The sequence below is a fragment of the Didymosphaeria variabile genome, assembly GCF_027946475.1.
Source record: "Didymosphaeria variabile strain IMI 356815 chromosome Unknown scaffold_10, whole genome shotgun sequence".
NCBI lineage: Eukaryota > Fungi > Ascomycota > Dothideomycetes > Pleosporales > Didymosphaeriaceae > Didymosphaeria > Didymosphaeria variabile.
This window is the reverse complement of record NW_026611629.1, coordinates 943,099-961,858: the sequence shown is the minus strand read 5'-3', so window position 1 is coordinate 961,858 and position 18,760 is coordinate 943,099. Positions and strand designations below refer to the sequence as shown.

Here is an 18,760-nt window from a genome sequence, read left to right as displayed (position 1 = left end):
CCGCCTCTCCCATCATTCATTGTCCATCCAGCGCAGCCAGGTATCAAAGGAAATTATCAGCGATTGAGAGGTATAAGGAAAAGGGGCCGAAGCCCAAAAAAGTAGGAAAATCATGTACAAGGTATACCCGCCGAGATCGCCAGCCACGCCTAAAAAATGACCCTGATCCCGCAGACATAGGTGGTAGAAGAGAAAATGACGCCGCGATGCGCTAATCCGACTTTAGGCTGATTGGAAAGAGAGACGCGAGACGCTTATTTCGGACCGGTCACTGAGGGTCCAAAGTCGAAGCCTGGCGCTGTCGGCGTAGGACTTGTGAGCGGTTGGTAGGAGCCTGGGATGGGGACGGAAGCGTATTGCTGCTCGCCCGGTGCGGCGCCGACGTGCTCGTTTTGCCTCTCCTGAAAGCCGGGGGACAGTGGTGGAGACGAGGTCTGAGCTCTGATAGGTGCCTCGAAGCCGTTCTGCTCAACCTTGGGCGTGGCACCTGTGACCTTGATTGGCGGTGCTTTCAAGGAGAAGGGCTGCGGTTGGGCGATTTCACGTGCGACAGCGTATTGCACCTTGTCGGCATCGCCGTTCTCGGCGGCAGACTGTGGGTCGTAGTACTGAGGGTGACCCGGAGGTGGTCGCCAGCCGCCCGAGCGTGGGGAGAGGGGTCCAAAGCCAGGAGTGTTGGGCGCAGACTGAGAGCGGAGCTGAGCGAGGTAGAGATCGGAACGAGCCTTGTCGCGTGTCGCCATGGACTTTCGGAGCTTGCGCTTGGACCAGAAGCGGTAGAAGACGATGGCGTAGATGATGATGCAGAGCGTCTCAACGACAACTTCGATAATGCAGCAGACGAGGGACCAATTCTATGGTGGCTGTCAGAAAGAGGTACTTGGGAGAAGAGGTGATTTTGCTTACCTGAAGTCGGCACATGAGAGCGTAAGACACATCGTCCTCGAACAAGTGTTTCCGCTTGTTGTCTACGCATGACCAACCCCACATATCCTTGCCGTTTCCTGAAGATTTACTCTGGTTGAAAACCGCGGCACCGACAGCCCACATGATGATGCTGAAGATGAAGAAACCAACGGCAAACACGGTGTAATATGCGGCGACTTTCTCTGCTCTGTGATGCCCACCTCTTGAGTACGCAACAAGGACAAAGATTGAGAAGAAAAGCGAGACACAAGCGATGCACAGTAGCAGGACCTGGGGCCAGATTTTCTGGTTCTCAGCCCACGGAGGCAGACCGTTCCGCATGGGTAGTTGCTTTGTTGCGTTGAAGATAGAGAAGGCTGTGGCGAGCATAGATAGAACAATGAGACTGCATGCGAAGTTGATTCCTCGTAAGAATATCTTTGCTATCCGTACTCGTACTTTGACTTTCTGTTCGCTGTTAGTGGGTTGGACGAGTACTTGCAAATACTAAAACATACCAGGTCTTTCTGTTGCTCTTTGTCTGTCGATGCTTCCCGCTTCTCGAGGATTTGCTCTTCCCTGAAAGTCGGGCTAAGGATCATCGTCTCTGCGCCCGGTGTCCGTGGTGGTGCGCCAGGCGACCTCAGTGCGCTCCGTAGTGGAGTCTTTGGCGTAGGCGGAGGAAGGTACTTCCTGTCGGTTTCCTCCATCTCGATGGGTTGGACGTAGCCGAAGCCTACGTCAGACACCTGAGCTTGGGGCTGATAGTGGTTCGTAGGATAATCGACTGGTCGTTGTGGAGGGTCGATGGGTGAGTACACCGAAGTGGCTTCAGCGAAGCGTGCTGCGCGAGGTGACTTTGTTGGCGGTGCGAGCGAGTCTTTTGAATTCCGTTTCTCGAGTGTTGTAACTGTAGGGGTCTTCTTATCGTTGGTTGCCATCCTATGACTTGTTGCGATTTCACGCGGCGGGAGTGTATGAAATTTGCATGGGATGGATAGATGATGCGAGGTGTGGATGAATGGTGGGGACGTCTATAGGGAGAACAGCAACTTGGATCCAGCCCAGCTTTCGACAGGTGTGTTCGTAGTAAAGAGACAGAGTATTACAATAGTGAGACCTGCTGGCAGGAGGAGAAGAGAAGCAAGGACGAGGGCGAAGCGCTGGCCTTTTGTCTCAGGCGCTTGGAGGGGCGTGGTAGAGTGGGATTGGACGAGCGGGGAGCACGGGTAGTGGTGGAGAGAGTCGGGATGGAAGGCTGGCGGGTACTTACACAAGACTAAATGTATGGCGCCAACGGCGTGGTGTACAATGCAGGTCGGTGGCTGATAGGCCAGGTGGGAAGACGAGCAACTAGCGATGGGCGCGCGAAGAGGGGAGTGGCCCAGAAATAGACGCCCGGGAGAAAGCAATAAACGATTTGAGAAGTGTGCGCTTCCAGACCGGCGCACCTGCAAGGTCGTCTTGGTGTTGGAGAAGCGCTGACAGCTGCTGATGGCGGCGAACCCGTCAGCACGGTAGGCGTGGTAGCGATGAGATGATGGAGCAGCGGCCGTCAATCGTGAGGGGACGTTCGAGTGTCTTGTCGTACTGCGCCGCCGGAGCTGGCCAGATGGAGGAGAGGGAGAATTTCGGCCATGTCGAGGACGACGAGCTGCGTGCCACTCGGAAGCTCTGCACACGCCCAGATAGACGCCATGGACGGTGGGCGTCGAGCGACCAGGGAAGCTGCGGGCGTGGTCCAATGGCATTCTGGCGTTTCGCGCCTGATTAAACAGACAAGGGCGCTGCGAGGTGTGAATGGCTAACGCCGACAGGGTCTGGCATAAACGATTCATGGAAACAAGCTCCCGCAGGCGCCTCGCGGGGAGCAGCGCAGGCCAATCGCGCCATCCGATCCGCCCGTCGTCCTTGAGCAGGATCAAAGCGACTCCACTTTGGTGTGGGTTCGAGGCCGCGTGGTGCTGCTCGAGTCACCGCGAAGACGACCGCGACAGTGCCTCGAGTCTCGCAGCGCTGTCGCATAAAGGTGCCTTTCGTCCGCGCGATTCCTCAAGGCTGATGAACTGTTTACTTTCGCTGGATAGATTAGCCTCTTGTCGGTCAGCACTTGTTGGCACGCGTGCAGTGACAGCAGCTGCATTCAAGGCATGATACGCCGCGAAACCGCTGCGAAAGGTGGACTAATTGCCCCGATGGAGACATTAATGGTGGCAATACTGCTGCATCGATACCATTTGATGGCGTCTCGGCCGGGGCCAGTACGCATCGGGGCTGATTTGTTTCGTTTTGTCTCCAGCATGTGCAGAACGCACGGCTATTTTTGGGGCACATCACCAATCTTCGCCAAGCCGGCCGCTTGGGCCCTCGACCATGGATCCTGCTGGCACTATACACACACCTTCTTGCAACGTCGACGCCATCGACAAAGGCACCATCATGGCACGCGAACCTCTTTGTTCTCCATTGTCTGGCATTACGAGCACATCATGTTCACGCCTCCAACAGACCCAAAGGCATACGCCGCAGGCAGAGGCCCGTCCCTTCCGCAGTCAGCTTGCGCAACGGTGAACATGCTGCGAGGCTGTATGCCGACGTGGCCCAGCCTCCTGGAATGTTGAACGAACCACACCTCTGGCAGCGCGAGAAATTCCTTGTGGGGGCGGCCACAGCATAGCCAATGTCTATCATCGTGTGTTCAAGCACCGATTCCCCACAAGGGTCCAAGACGTCGTGTTCCCCGGCCTGCCCACCATCACACTTATTTTTGTTTCCCCATGTTCATACCTGTCAGACGCATTCGTGCCTATCTGCCTCGCCTGTCACTCCCCATAACCCGGACCATCAGTTCAAAACAACGTGCCCGTCAGCCTGCATGTATTTCCGGCAGCGTTTCGAAACGTTTTAAGCCATATTTGGGCATCCCTTATCCGATCTATGCACCTCCCCGGGCGTATGTATATTGCTTTCAGCCTTCTGACGTCCTTCGAGTTCGCCTGGGCTGAATCATACATCGCCTTGATGGAATGGGCATCTGATCCGTCGGCGCAGGAGTGCAGAACGGTAATTATAGCTTTGAAATGCTACAGGCCAGATTTCTATCCATGAAACGTATTGATCGAGAATATAGAACATCGTCGGATCATCCCTTGCGTGGGACATGTAGGCATCGAGCGACAGTCACACCTCTAGAACGCGAAAGCTTACGATCGACTATCACAACTACTGTGTACCCCTACCAGCGTATATTTAGCCATCTTCCCTGTCGTTCCTTCCGTACTCTCCATGTTGCTCTTCCCGCAACTAATTGCAGATCCTCCTATCGTTCTTTTCGCACGCCTGACTAAGCCCGCTGTACTCGTTGAAGGATCCCACTCGTTTCAACGTAGACCTTGGTCTAAGTCTGATCGCACAGCTGCCTGTGCTCCCACCAAGCTTCGCAACGTCCTCTGCGCACAAGACAGCCCATGCCATGCTTGTGACTTGATACTTGCTATGAATGATACAGTCGTCGTCTAGCTCAAGGAACGAAGCATTAAATAGCACACGTTCATGTATACCAGAACTACCAAAATAGTTATCGCCAAGCATGAAGCGTAGCTGTTTTAGATCCCGTTGAATCCTTCCAAGTTTTGTAATTCGCTTTCAGCTATGTTAACGCTTCCAAGTGACATCCTTATAGGATTAGCATTTCTTACCTGGCATGGTGTACGGTACTTGCCGATGCCCTGATACCTCTGGATATCATGAGTACTGACTCGCTGGAACTCCAACTCACAAGCTGGATGCTACAAGCAAATATAGGAAGCCAGCGCAATGTAATTTGTACATCAACGAGTTCTTCATTGTCCTCAACTTAATAGTAACATATGCCTGCTCCGCATTTCAGTTTCACAACGCCATCGATGGTGCCTCCAGTAAATCAGCGAATCATGAGCATCGAGAAGCAACAAGTGGAGCACAAGGTTGACTTCAACATGATCGTCATCGAGAAGCTGTTTTCGGTTGATTTCCTGACAGTATGCAATGGCTTATCATCGACAGAGCAATGGCGGCCGCGTCCTGCGAACGACCTTCTTGTCACTAGCTATCAGCTAGGCCGAGTGACGTTCCGCTATAAGGCGCATCCGTACCCCCTGACGCCACTGGCCTCGAGGGGTTTCAGCGGACCTTTGGGTGTCGAGTCCACCAGTCCGTTCGCCGCTAATTCTTTTCAGGAGGGTGAGCGTGAAGGAGCGTTTAGGATACATTTACAAGATGGAGCCTACAGCATCTAATTGTATCATAACGTAGAAGCGACCTAATCACAGTCTTCGAATGGTAATATGTCCCGTGGTCTCGCATCACGAATGAAAAAAACGCTCGCACAGTTGTGGTCATACCCATGAATTGAATGAGAGTATCCTTTTTAGCCATACCAACGAACCGAATGAGAGTATCCTGCTGAGCCATGCCAAAGAAATGAAGGAGAGTATCATGACTAGCCACCACGTGTCATCTCTTCACAGCCAAAAACCTCTCCGTGTCATGTCGGGGACACCCGCCAGATAGTATCTAAGAAAGTTCAATCTCTGCGTGCTGCCAGCTTCCAACTTTACCCTCGGTGACAGGGAAGTACCAGACATAAAGCTTCTCAGTATCGGCCTTCAGGGTAACGAAGACCTTGAGCAAGGAAGAGCTCAGAATGTTGACTGCGGAGATGGAGCTTCCCGGAGCAAGAGCCTGAGCCACACCCTGGCGTTTGTTCAAGGCGCCTTCCTGCGCATCAGCGAATTTGCCATCGGTGATACACAGCTCCTTCAGTTGGACGCCCTCATCCTCGTCTTGGGCAAAGTACAGGCGGATCTAGTCGATAGTGTCAGTGAAATTCCACAGTTGCTACCATTATTATGCTCGCCTCGTGCTTGTTGCCAGCCATATAGCCCACAGCGGCGATCTGGGACACCTGGGCGCTGACGCGAATAGTCTTGGTCTTGTATTTGAGCGACTTCAAGGAGTACTGGCTGTCAGGACCTTCTTCGCCGCCCTCCGGTCCCTCGTAGTACTTGATGTAGCGGCTCTCATCGACGAAGAAGAGGTAGTTCCTCGTGTGGGATTCGATGGCAACGGCGTCCTTTGGCACAGGCTTGAACATGTTAGCAGACGGTTCCAGTGGTGATAGAGATTGAAGTCTGACCATGATTGATGGATTGAGATCGAAAGTAGAAGTTGGAGAAGATGAGTTTGTCGGTGCTTGAATTGTTGCTGAAGGAGCTTGATGATTTGAGGATCGAGGGACGAAAAGCATGCATTTATACTTCAATCCAGCCAGGACTGTTCAGCAACACGTGCTTCAGATAAATACTACTGGAGCTGGGTACGTGAAAATCGAGTGTGCTCGGTTCAGTAGCCGCAGGTGGCGGGGTGGAACGATGCCACATCGTGCGGTATCCTGCATGCGCTGCAACACGGGACAGCGAGGCTGGCTGAGCAGAATCGTCCAAAATGCTATGATTGTCGGTTTTGAGAGTCGAAGGTTCGTCTAGATGTTCGTAACGAGTTTTCAAAGCCCCTCATGTGGAGAGCTATACTGCGTGGGCGAGACCTAGAACTATGCTGTTTCGCTAGACTCACCAATCGCGATATGAGATAATGGTTTATCACAGACAGTGTTCAATACCACATGAAGTTGCTTCATGTTCACATCTCAACAAACGTGCACAAGAAGACATCATGGCACAGGTGTTTCGTTCTTGTGGTACATGCTTCACGTCAGTGAGCGATAACATCCCAATCTCTTGATGACGAGCTAAGCATATGTTCCAGCTCGCGGCCATACTTTGTATACTCTGTTGCAGAGAGCTTTCTAGATCAGAAAGATGTCGGTGAGGGCGAGACAAATGCAGCCGAAGCTACTCCACCATGCAAGCCAACTGACAGTCACTAGCAGCATTCATAAACGTATGCTGCAATAGACATCTCTAACGGATATGATTTACCACGCTTGTGAACGACTGGCGAGGCTTCGCTTAATGTGGTCTTCCGCTGCGACTGTCTTGAAGTTCTTGCAGGATCAGCGTAAGTCCCTGATGCAATGAAAAAACTTACTGTCACTGTTTGAGAAACTCAACGTGAGATGAATGAATTTTGCAGATCTCTGTCTATCTCTGCTACTACTGTCCCTGACGAACAAGTACGACGTTTTCACGCCGCAACATCGGGCTCGCTGTGCTTTGAAACCATAACGGCGATTGGCCAATGGGTTGCGAGGGATTTTATTCTTTCGCTTGTCAAAACTGTTTACGGGCGACAAGCCTGCTCCCGTGCGCCTCATCACGCGAACATCATGGAGCAGACTCTTCGGCCCATCCGTGCCGCTCTGCATCGTCTGACCTAGCCGTCATGCATATGTTCGTTGTGTTTTGCGTACATCCTGCCTATGCGCTAGTTAGGATCTTCAGCTGGCAACTAACGATGTTTACGCCACTGTGGCATACGAAGTTAAATTCGACCGAGACATGCCTCATTATCACGTTGTCATTCCATACTTGCAGTTGGCAGTGACTTGTATGTGGGTTATTGGGGTCTGTTCATCCCAAATCCTCGAATTTTTGCGTACATCGTTTGCATGGTATTTCGCACATTTTTGTATTAATGTTCCTCTCAATTTGGGTATACGTCGTAGCCCTGGCGGCTACACAGCTTTCAGTAACTGCAGCACAGTCGCCTGGTGGTAGGTACTTGCTTTCCCGCCACATGAAACCTACGTGACCAACGATACTCCACAGCGCCTGAAAGAACAGAAACTCTTCGTAGATTGAGCCAATGTTCCTCCGAGGTCCCACCAAGTGATGTGAGGACTATCATAAACGTTGTCCACCACGCCGTATCTACTGTCAGTGTGGAAGTCGTCACATGGGTCACAGAAGTCACGGTACGTGTTTTCCGAAACCGAACCTAACAACGCTGTACATGATTGTGGAGAAGACGTCTGACCAGTCCTGTTTCTTAGACTGTTCCAGCGATGACAGAACGATCTACATCTGTCGTAGTCATGATCGAGCCCAGCGACACGCAAGGTAAGCTGCGACAAGAATTATGGCACCATCTTGGGCCTAAATGACTTACCATCCTTCACAGGCCTCTGCGAGTCCACCGCGACAGTGATTATCCCAACGACAGCTACAGTCAAAGTGCATGTCAAGAGTACCACCATCGCAACGTCTACACCAGTGTCCACCAGAATCGTGTATTCTACGTCTTGGGCTACCCAAAACTCCGTTCCTAGCTTCTTGAATGGGCCGATCGAGGTTCCTTTTTATGGGGCAATGAACCCTTCTCCTACACATGTAGAGCCAAGCTGGCGTCCCGTTGGCAGTCCACAGCCCCGCGGTCAGACTACAAAGTGTACGTCAACAGTTTACTCACCCATCTGAGCTACTTGGACTGGGCAATCGCGGGCAAGGCTTGATGTTCTTCTGTCGGGAACCAGCATATATCCACCTCCGTATGTATAAACTAGGTATATACTACGTCCATGGTTTTGCGTCGTTAACGTATCAAATAATTGGCTTATTGCAACGAACGTCAAGAACGGTCCGAACACACCGATTGCACCGATCTTGAGCAGCGAAGTTGCGATCGGCCATGATCAGAAACAGTGATGTTGCAGGCCAACGCCACATGTGCAGTCAACATGGTCTGGGACGGCCCGCATCAACACCGTCAGCCAGCCACAAGTTCTCCCCACCCCCGTATTCGCTCGCTTGTTTGTGCGACTCAAGAAGAATGCATCCCATATCACTGCGCGCTTTTCACATAGAGCCCAGATTCTTGTATTCGTCAATTATATCCATTTTCAAACTTGCGAGTGTAAGTCATGTCGGCCAAGGAGCTGTCTTGATCACATTCACAATGATGAGGCGCTGCGCACGTTCAAGCAGTTGTAACATGGCTACCTGAACTTTCGGTCGAGATCGCTTTCTATCCTGATCATACGTTCCGTCTCCGATGTTCCGGAGCCCTTTGTATAGCTGTTTGAGAGCTCTTTCTGCACGCACATGGTCGCCAAATTTTGACCTCCTCAAGACTGTACCTGACATGAATACAGCACGTACAAGCGTAAGAGCAGTGAAAAGCTCCACGGAGTAGTCGCCGGCAGCCTCGTATAGCCATATCAAATTACACTTGCGGAGAGCTGACATCAACAAGCGAGTTCGCTTCACCACAGGCCGTCAATATAACAATCCTTGTGCTAGCTCTTGTCAAGCCTTATATGCTCAGTATTTTAGTCAAGTCTAGACCTGACGGCACAAGACTTGCTGCAGGAGATCTCCTGGTTGGCCGTGTGATGTGAGATCACTAAAAGAGAAAAAAGGGGTCACGGACGCGTTATAAAGTGCAGAGCTTAATGTTATTCATCGAGTGCATCCCCCAGTGCAGCTCGACTTTTCCTTGTCATCCTTCCTCTTGCTCTTGTATTCGTTTTCGGTCGTGGTGTCAACCGCCTTGAGAAGATGCGGACTGTTTTCCTCACCATTGTAGCTGCTTTCACCGCGGTGGGGTTGCCCCACGCATGGGCACAGAACGATGGTGCGTATTTCTGCTTCCGAACTTCTTAATTCACGATGCTTTAAGCTGCTGTATGTGATGTGTTCCCACTCTGATTGATTACAGGCGCGCCTCCAGCTGCAGAAGCTACCCTTGGCCAGATGCCCATCGAGGGTATGCTGCTCAGTGATTGCGACAAAAGTGTTGTCCAGTGCGTAGACAAGAACCTGAAAGTCGTGCGTCAAGCACTGTACAATACAACCAGCACCGTGGTGAATTGGGTAGAAGAAGTCACCGTAAGTAGCATGCTTTCCAGGGCTGGCGCCCTATCGGATTATTGCGTGGCACTGATGTTATTGCGACTCCTTAGACACTGAAACCAGCGATTGAGACAGCGGTGGCGGTAGTAGTCATGACCGCTCCAGCACAGACGAAAGGTACGTTACCATTCCCCTGTCCTCAAGTGTTTGTAAGATGACTGTGTCCCGGGCTACTGACCATCTCTTGCAGGTCGCTGTGAAGAAACGACCATTCTTGCACAGAATTCGACAACAACGATTGTTATCAGCGTCGAAAGCACCTCGACGGTTGAATTTGTACCTGTCACGACGATCACTACAACCTCAACTCAGTGGGTCACACGCGACATCACCTCGCAATGTATCGTCCGCTCGACTGGCCTGCCGCCGCCTATGATCCACACTTCATTGGGCCAACATCCGATAAACCCGCCCGCCGGTCCTAGCCTTGGCTCATCTGCTTCCTCTTCTGCTCCTGCCGTCGCCAGCCCTTCAGGCGGACCCACCCCCTCTTATACAATCACAATCGAGGCGACGCCTTCAGCGGAGGCAGACGATGTCAGTTATGAGGAACAAAGCAGTCATGAGAGACTCGCAGGAGAATTTGGCTGGGAGAGTGACTAGTGTACGACTGGATGATGAATCGCGAGCTCGACGCGCGGCATCTGGCGTTTTTTGTTCGAACGTATCGAGACAGCTGAGAATATTGTGTATTAACAAATGTAAATGAATTGCTAGGATAGATACCAAAATGAACGTGGAAACATGATCGTCTGTTCCATACGTTCCTCTGTCAGAAGCTGGGTAGGGCTAAGTAATTTTCACGTGCGGGTAGTCAACGTTTTGTGCAAAGAGTCAAGACCACGATGTGGAAGAAGATGTCTTCTTTCGGCACTTTGATCGCCCGCTGTCACGCAACGTTCGCGATTCGGTGTGACTTGTTGGATAGTGTTCTGTTGAGCGGTGATGCCTAGGATGGAACCATGGTACGCAATGTAGCTGCCCGATAGCACTGAGAGCGCAGTCTACCTCTACATCTCACTGCACTTCCTATATCCTACTAATTCGCGGGATTCAAACTTTCATGCAGCAGATGAACCATCTTCCGCTTGCTTTCCCTCTTCACCTAATCTGGCTCACTTTCCATCTATTCGCACAAGAAATGCACTTTGATATCGGATGCCAACCTCTCAGCCTTCCGTTCCTTTCGCTGGCGTGTACACCAACACAGTCGCCCACTTCTTATCCCCCGTCTTAAGCTCCCCCGCCTCCCTCCACCCATACCTCTCAAAGATAGGCTTCGATGAATCCTGAGCTTCCACGTAGCAATCGACGCCCTCTTCCTGGGCTTTCTGCATGCCCCATTTCACCAGCCGACCGGCGCACCCTCGGCCTGAGTGTGCAGGATGCGTAGCCAGAACATCGAGATCTAGAACGCGTAAGTACCGTAGCCAGGCTCATACACCTCCAGAAGTCTGGGGACCTGATTTGGACGGGAGTTGAAGGGTGTACGTACGGTAAAATGGTCTGCTCCCCATGATACTTTCCACCAACTCTCCCTTCATCTCCTCCGCCTTCCAAATCAGCGCCCTATCACATTCTTTCGGCAACTCATCGCTCATTAGCAAATCCACATATCCACTGTCCCTCAACTCCTCTTTAGAATGCGGTTTCGCCCATTTCGCATACGCAATAAACTGCTCCTCCGGCGGCAACTCCGTGTCGACTATCTTTAGGAATAGAGAGAAGGGGTCATGCTGGATGGTGTGTTGTGCGCGGGCGGTACGAAAAGCGTTGACGGTGGGCGTGTTGGGGAAGACGTTGGCGTTGGTTGGCGCGCTGAAGGCTGCTGCGCTCAGGCGGACGATGTCATCTACGTCAGAGGTGGTGCAGCGGGAGAGGGCGAGGGGCATGTTGGGCGGATGTTGGGTGGATTCTTGCCAGTCTAGAGGTGTGGGGGTTGATGTTGGGGGGTGTCTTGTTGCGTTTCGCAATAGTACGGGTATTCGACTATGGCTTTAACCCATATATAGGGGAAAGGCAACTCAACATGCACCGAAGCGGAGCTGATGTAACGCCGACTGAACGGCGACAATTGGACATGCTATTATTCGTGGCTAGTTTAGGAGCTATGAGGAAAAGGTATGATACCATACCTGTTGCCTGCTCGGGATACCGGTGCCTACTCCGATGATCTAGCCTAATGGAGTTCACGAGTAGTTATCATGGAAGATAGAAGTATCATAAGCAAGGTATATACACTCCAATCATACGTCCAACCTCGAGCAAGCGCCTGCAATAAAACGCTACGATAAATGTTATCAAGATAATTCATACAAGCTCAGCTCTAGCCAACAGTACCCACATGACCCATGCCTAATTGTTTGCCTGTGGGAAGTAAGGCTTGAATCTCGGCTCACCCTGCAGCCCACACTCTACCACGCAGTCAAAGCAGCTCATCAACAGCTTCGGAAATTTGCTCGTCCAATATTGCAGATACCCGTCTGGCAACGGCCCCACCTTCGCCTTGACGCTGTCCTCCATATCCTCGTAATGATTTTTCTTGTTCCTTAGTGCCCTGAGTAGATCAAGTATCCTGTCTCCCGTATACTTGCGTTGCTTGCCAAGCGAAGCGATGAAGCTGTTGTCAAGCTTGGCTAAGAAATTCCGTTTCTTATCGAGGACTTCTTCGCTGTAGGTTTCGAGGATGGACAAATGGGTCGAAGGTGGATCCCGGATCTCTCGCTCCCAATGGTCGGAGCAATCGCAGAGAAAGGTAAGGCGCTTCTCGGCAGACCAGAAGAAAGGGTGATTCATGACCTCGGCGGCTGTGGGGCGATCCTCAGGACGGTTGGACAACATCCAGGAGATAAGACGAATCGGTTCTTCGGAGTCAGGGCCCAGGCTGAGTCGTTCGTAGCTTGCCTTGTTCTTCTTGATGTTGTATTCGCGCATCTGCGCCCACCCCTCATCGTCATCGAAGGGATGGGATCCGTTGGTGAGGACGTAATAAAAGACGCAGCCGAGTGAGAAAATGTCAACGGCTCGTTTGACACCTTGCGAGACAGGGTCGGTGGAAGCAGATGAATCGCGAGAGTGGCCTGTCGAACTTCCGTAGCCAACGTCCTTCGGTTGTAGGATCAGCTCCGGAGCCTTCCACCCAACGGTGCCTGCATTTCCAGTAGTGCCGATCAATGTGCTCATATTGTCTGGCAGTGTCTTACACAGCCCAAAATCAGATATGACGAGACGTGGTCCGTTCTTCTGGTTTCGCTGAGGGTATGCGATGAGAATGTTCTGAGGCTTGATGTCTCGATGGATGATCCTCAGGCTGTGCAAGTGGTGGACGCCCTCAGCTAGCTGATGTAGAGCTCGGGAGACATTGCTGTTGATCTCAGTGACGAGTCGGAGATGGGTGTCCGTCAGGTCACTGCCTGGCCTGCCGTCTCTGTACAAGTCGAAGAGGCTTGCTTGACAGATTTCAACGGCGATGTATAGAAAGTTCTCGTCTTTCTCATCGTCAAAATAACGGATGACATTAGGATGTAGGTCGCTTTCCTGGAGTAACTTGACCTCCTGCTCTGCGAGACCGAAATATTGGGGTAACATGCGCTTGACGGCGACATCGCGATCCTTCGGTTGCACGTTAGAGTTGTACTAAACTGTCGCTGGTATAATACGTACGTTCCACTTGCCCTCGAAAACGAAAGTGCCGCCACTGCCGTTACCAAGGAGACGATCGAAGTCAATCGTGAGTTTGCCAATTCTCTTAATGTTGGTCACATCTTGTATGTCGTCGCCGTTCACGACAGTCATTTCATCAGGATGCATGGCGGAAGGTTCGTTGAGATGTTTCGCAGCGTCCACGATCTGGTCAATCTCATCGCCCTCCTTGAGCCTTCGGTTTCTACCTTTCTGACCCCCGCGTTTCCCACGATGGGTCTTCTTCTTCTTGGGTGTAGCGGGTGCAGCACCTTGGTCCGGGGAGCTGTCTTCGGTGCCGGATGTCTGGGCTCCACCTTCGACCGCAGACGCATCACCATTTGCTAAGGAGTCAGCTTCAGCCAGGGGAGATGCGTCGATGGTGGTCACTCGTGAGAGACTCAGATCATCTTCCTCTTCGTCTTCGGGAAGATCCGCGAATGTAACCTTCTTCTTGTCTGACTCGGGATGAGTAGGTGCTTCAACTTCTAGAGTCACCTCCTTGACCTCTTCTACGATAGGCTTGGATTCCTCCACCACAGGAAGCTCCGCAACAGGCTCTGCTGCCGGCGCCCGAGCCGGCTTTTCGATAGCAGAGGTCGGGTTCAGCTCGAGAGGGGGAGGTACAGGTGCCTCCAGCTGTCGAGTCTTGTTGAGCTTCGTACTAAACTTCGAGATCCATTTCTTCAAGGAAGTCCCTTGCTGCTTCTGGATGGTCCACAACACTAGGGCAATACAGAGAAGGCTAGTGACCGAAGCAGTTGCTACGCTTGTCCAAGAGAAGGATTCTTTACGGACGGGTTGCGGCTGAGGTGGATCCAAAGTCAGATGCGTCGTCTCAACTGGCGGTCGAGGAATGCCTGCAGGGACAGAGAATGGTCTATCAGAGATTTGTTTGTCGTCACTGCCGGTGGGTGCAGCGATAGCGGACCATGTCTGAGGCTGTTCTTGCGGATAGTTCAACCTGTGGACTCCAACAAGACCTCTACGCTCCGGCAAGATGTAGGAATCAACCTCACCCAGATAGTTGCCGTACGTGTAGCATGATGCTTTAGGTGCACCGTCGGTCACAGCGGGGTAATTCGCTTCGGATAGAGCATACCAGCTGCCAGCATCCGTCGTATTCAGCCAGACGTTCATCCCTTCGTCTTGCGAACTATCAAGGCTCGGCGGTTGGGGAAGGAGGACAAGTGCTGGATCAGGGTCGTTATCATCACCTTTACGTGCGACGTCAAACACGCGCGTGACTGGGACGCCTAGCTTCTGTTGGAAGACGTAGTTCTTTGCAAAGTTGCTCCGTTTCTTGTCATAGGCAATGACATCGCCATTGTATCGACTGACCAGATACATCTCGTCCTTGGTATGTCGATATTGCCTCTGCAAATCTCGGTCCCGGTTGTTGGAAGTCCACTCTGAATATTTAATGGTGCAGATGTGCTCGCCGCTGTTCTTATCGTGGATGCTGACAATGTATTCTGTTTGTCCAAGATTGAAAAAGCCTTTGCACTCGTGCTGCTGGTCGCCATTGAAGTATTCTGGCGTCTTAGTATGGCAGCTTTCCGGTTCTCCCGGCCTCATGTATCCGTCCGTACTGAAACTCTTAGTGACGCGTCCGGTACTCGCATCTACAACGAGCATGATGCTTTCCTTCTTTGCCGTGTACACAACAGGAGGGTCTTCGCTGGCGTAGGGATTGAGATCGTCTGTTAACTGCTTCACGGTGAAGCCGAGGCTCTGGAGGAGAGGTCGAGGCCCAGGACTGAGAATATAGAGCGCGCCGTCCTCCTTGGGCTCTACGATCCAGATGAAGGGCTTGTTCCGCCAGCCATCGGTAGGGTCGGACTCGTTCTTGGTGTTGTAGATGGTCTCTAACATGGGCTTTCCCACGTCTAGCTCCCAGATCTCCATGCCATTGTATCGGTTCCGCGCGTGTATGTGGCCGTCGACAGTCGCCAGGAGCATGAAGTCCTCAATTGTCCAATCGTCAATGGAGCGCTCACCCGGTGTCAACACACCGGAGTCGGCTGCGTCCCTTCCATATTGGGCTCCGACAGCGGAAATCGCTGGAGCTGAGGAGAATGTTCCCACGGCGCGCTCGTCTTTGGCTTGAATATGTGTGAAGGCACGCTTCGTCGCGGCGGTGTCCAGCCTTTTGCGACTAGGCTCATCGTTTATTTTGGGGGGTAGTATGGTGTGCACGCTGCCACCCTCGCTGGGAGAGCGACCGTGGGCACGTTCCGGCGACTGCTGCTGCTGAGCGGCCGTGGAAATCCATGGTAAAGCGAGAAGGAGGTTGAGGGCGACGAATTTGGCGCTCAACGCCGGGCCAGCTCCAGGCGGCCGGCGACGCGGCATGATGGGGTGAGGAGGTTCGCCTTCTGATGCTGTTGCAGCCTGGGAGAGGCCTAGGGTGGGGCGAGATGGAGCATTCGGCGGGGGATGAGGGCGGATGGGAAAAGAAAGAGAACGAAGGTGTGCGAGACGGCCAGGAATAGATAATATGATTTGGCGAGAGGCGGGGGATGGGCTGAGTCCGTGTGCGTTCACCCCTTGGACAAGGGTCGCGAGAGCGCTAACGTGAGCAAGGTACGGTTCGCTCCCGCAGCGCCGCAGCGCCGCACTCCACCTGTCGTCCGGAACAACGATTGCGGATGACAGATAGAGACAGGCTACGAGAGCCGGCAGAGTCAAAAGCGACGCCCCAGAGGCACAAGTGTGTTCAACAAGCTGGAGCAGGCTCCCACTGTTGAGCTCAGCCGCTACACACAAAGACCCGGCGGACCGTATTCACACTTGCCAGAGTGACACCATCCGTCTGCATCCTTACTGTGCTTGCGTCCACTCACAAGCCCTCTGCAGCGTCCACTGCACGACGTGCGTCAGCGACATGCCCGGCCTTACGTGAGTTCGAACGCCCCGGGCGACCCACCACGGGCACTCGCATCTCGTTGCCCAGTGCTCTTTCTGCGTGGGCGTGGAAGATGATAGCACACTTCATATATTGTACGCCTATGGCCCTCTTGATGACGGGCGTCACAATCAAACATGTATCAATCGTAAAGCGATCTCCAGGTTCGGCATCGCACACAGATGACGGCACGGCAATCTACAGCAGCCCGATCTGCGCGGGTTCCGAGTCGCCCAGGGAAAGATCTTCTTCAGGGCGGCTGCAGCTGCCTCAGGTAGGTGAGACGCTGGTGGAGAGACTCTCCTGGGGCCAGAATCGCGATGAAACCTAATCGCCGCCTTGGACACCGACGGATCCTCTCGGAGCATCCTTGCGCGACTACGCTTTTTGCCAACTCGAGCATAGACGCAGCACCGTCATGCAGCTTACAGCCCACTACGCTAGGAACATGCATCACGCTTGGCGACATATCGCACGCACGAGCAGCGCCCACAGTGACATTTTGGCTGCATTAAATTTCTTCGTGCGAGTACTGTACACACTATCTACTGCCGATGCGGTGTCGTTGCAGCATCTGGCATCTTTGTCTCCCCTTGTGTCGCGTCTCTACATACGCTCCCGTCTCCGGGGAGCACTGCGTATGATGTTGTCCACCCGTAGTAGCAACTGTGGGGAATTAGTACGTTTCGAGTACGCGTAGCGAATGGGGTGCACATACCTCCGCTGCCTCAGAGGCTGAAGAAACGACCGCGCGCTTCAGCTTGTAGCTTTCAATGACACCAAGCTCTCGCATGTCGGCGATACCACCGCCAGGAGTGAGAAGATCCAGTCCAGAGCTGGTCAAGCCAGAGTAAACAGATTTTCGCAGTCGGGAGACGAGATCGCTCGAATCCAGACCAGCGTTGTCCGCAAGGATCGTAGGCAATTGCTGCAGAGCCTTTGAGAACGACTCTACGGCGATGGCCTTCTTGCCAGCAACATTCTGTGCAGCTTCCGCAACAGCCTTAGCCATGTTCATCTCAGCACAGCCGCCGCCCAATGTCGTCCTCGGCTCCTTGACCGTCTGTGAAAGCACAGCCAACGCATCGTGAAGCGATCGCTCAGCCTCATCGAGAAGTTGCTCGGTTGCTCCACGGAGCACGATGGTGCAGGCCCGGCCTGCGGCTACACCTGAGAAGCGGATGAGCGTGTCCTCGCCAATGATCACCTCCTCAATCAGGTCGCAGTGACCGAGCTTGACCTGCTCGGGGTGGTCGAATGTGGATGTAATTTCTCCTCCGGTGACCAAAGCCAACCGTTCGACACCGTCAAAGTCAGCGTGCTCGATGGAGCAGATGCCGGCATCAGCAAAGAGTTGCTCTGGCCAGTTGTAGATCAATTGCCTGTTGACGAAGCAGTTGATACCGTGAGCCTTGATGCGCTCAACCTTTGCCTTCATCTTCTCGCGCTCGGCCTTCTCGAGGTCTGCGAGCGCACCTGTGGAGTCCACCTTGACTCTTGCCCCAAAGATCTTGATCTTATCCGTGTCCATTGCCGTATTGGAAACCAGAATCTTTGCGTTCTCTATCCGCTTAGGCTGGTTCACACCAAATTTCTTGTCCAGAATGAAACCCTCATCTAGGTATGAGTCCTTCAGCTTTCCGCCGGCCTTCTTGATAATCTGAATGTGTGTGAGATCGGTGGAGCCCTTCATCCTCAAGACTGCATCCACGGCGAGCTTCGCGAACTGTGTCCGGTCCTGGCTGAGCACCTTGGAGCTCAGTGTGGTCCGCGCAATAGCCTCCAGGTCACGTCGGAACGCCTCTTCGTTACTGCTATTGTTGGTTGCGAGTTTCTCCAACGCCTGTAGCGCCGCAGTGCTTGCTATCCTGTAACCCTCGATGATGGTCTGCGGGTGGATCTTCTGGTCGACGAGCTTCTCTGCCTCTCGTAGCAGCTCCGCCGCCAAAACAGTGACTGATGTGGTACCGTCGCCGACTTCGTCATCCTGTACTTTTGAGATGTTTACCAAAACTTTTGCGGCGGCGTTGTCGAGGGCGATCGCTTTCAAAATCGTAGCTCCGTCGTTCGTAACCATGATCTCGCCAGTAGAGCTGTTGACTGTGAGTGAAGCTCGTGAGAGGCACTTGCGGGCACGTACGCAGACTGTAATATCTTGTCCATGCCCTTGGGCCCCAATGTGCTCTTTACAAGATCGCCGACGGCAATAGCGCCTACGAAGGCGGAGAGACGCGCATTCTCACCCTTCTCTTCCGTCACGTCCTCCGCGAAAATCTGGGTGGGGTTTTGGTACGACTAGACATATTTCAGTAAACGACGGCTGCGACACGGACATGAAAAGATACGTACCATTACGAAACCAAACGATAGACAGCGAAAGAAGGGTATCTACAGAAACGTGGGGTAGTTCTGGTGG

At 52.8% G+C, this 18,760-nt stretch overlaps 5 protein-coding genes across 5 annotated transcripts; all 5 read right to left on the bottom strand.

Moving 5' to 3' along the window:
• Positions 1-254: 254 nt before the first annotated feature.
• Positions 255-1,847, bottom strand: N0V89_012375 (uncharacterized protein; the record flags this gene model as incomplete). Its single annotated transcript, XM_056221096.1, has 3 exons — positions 255-854; positions 907-1,374; positions 1,425-1,847. The coding sequence occupies 3 exons, from the start codon at positions 1,845-1,847 to the stop codon at positions 255-257; spliced, it is 1,491 nt and encodes a 496-aa protein (XP_056065083.1).
• A 3,613-nt stretch (positions 1,848-5,460) lies between these two features.
• N0V89_012374 (uncharacterized protein) lies at positions 5,461-6,040 on the bottom strand (the record flags this gene model as incomplete). The annotated part of the gene is made up of 2 exons (XM_056221095.1): positions 5,461-5,751; positions 5,789-6,040. The coding sequence occupies 2 exons, from the start codon at positions 6,038-6,040 to the stop codon at positions 5,461-5,463; spliced, it is 543 nt and encodes a 180-aa protein (XP_056065082.1).
• Positions 6,041-10,924: 4,884 nt separating this feature from the next.
• On the bottom strand, positions 10,925-11,647 carry N0V89_012373 (uncharacterized protein; the record flags this gene model as incomplete). Its single annotated transcript, XM_056221094.1, has 2 exons — positions 10,925-11,163; positions 11,251-11,647. 2 exons carry the CDS (start codon positions 11,645-11,647, stop codon positions 10,925-10,927), a joined length of 636 nt encoding a protein of 211 aa, XP_056065081.1.
• A 463-nt stretch (positions 11,648-12,110) lies between these two features.
• On the bottom strand, positions 12,111-15,791 carry IRE1 (bifunctional endoribonuclease/protein kinase ire1; the record flags this gene model as incomplete). The annotated part of the gene is made up of 2 exons (XM_056221093.1): positions 12,111-13,367; positions 13,419-15,791. The coding sequence occupies 2 exons, from the start codon at positions 15,789-15,791 to the stop codon at positions 12,111-12,113; spliced, it is 3,630 nt and encodes a 1,209-aa protein (XP_056065080.1).
• A 1,098-nt stretch (positions 15,792-16,889) lies between these two features.
• CCT2 (T-complex protein 1 subunit beta) lies at positions 16,890-18,696 on the bottom strand (the record flags this gene model as incomplete). Its single annotated transcript, XM_056221092.1, has 4 exons — positions 16,890-16,931; positions 17,063-18,437; positions 18,485-18,639; positions 18,694-18,696. The coding sequence occupies 4 exons, from the start codon at positions 18,694-18,696 to the stop codon at positions 16,890-16,892; spliced, it is 1,575 nt and encodes a 524-aa protein (XP_056065079.1).
• Positions 18,697-18,760: the final 64 nt, after the last annotated feature.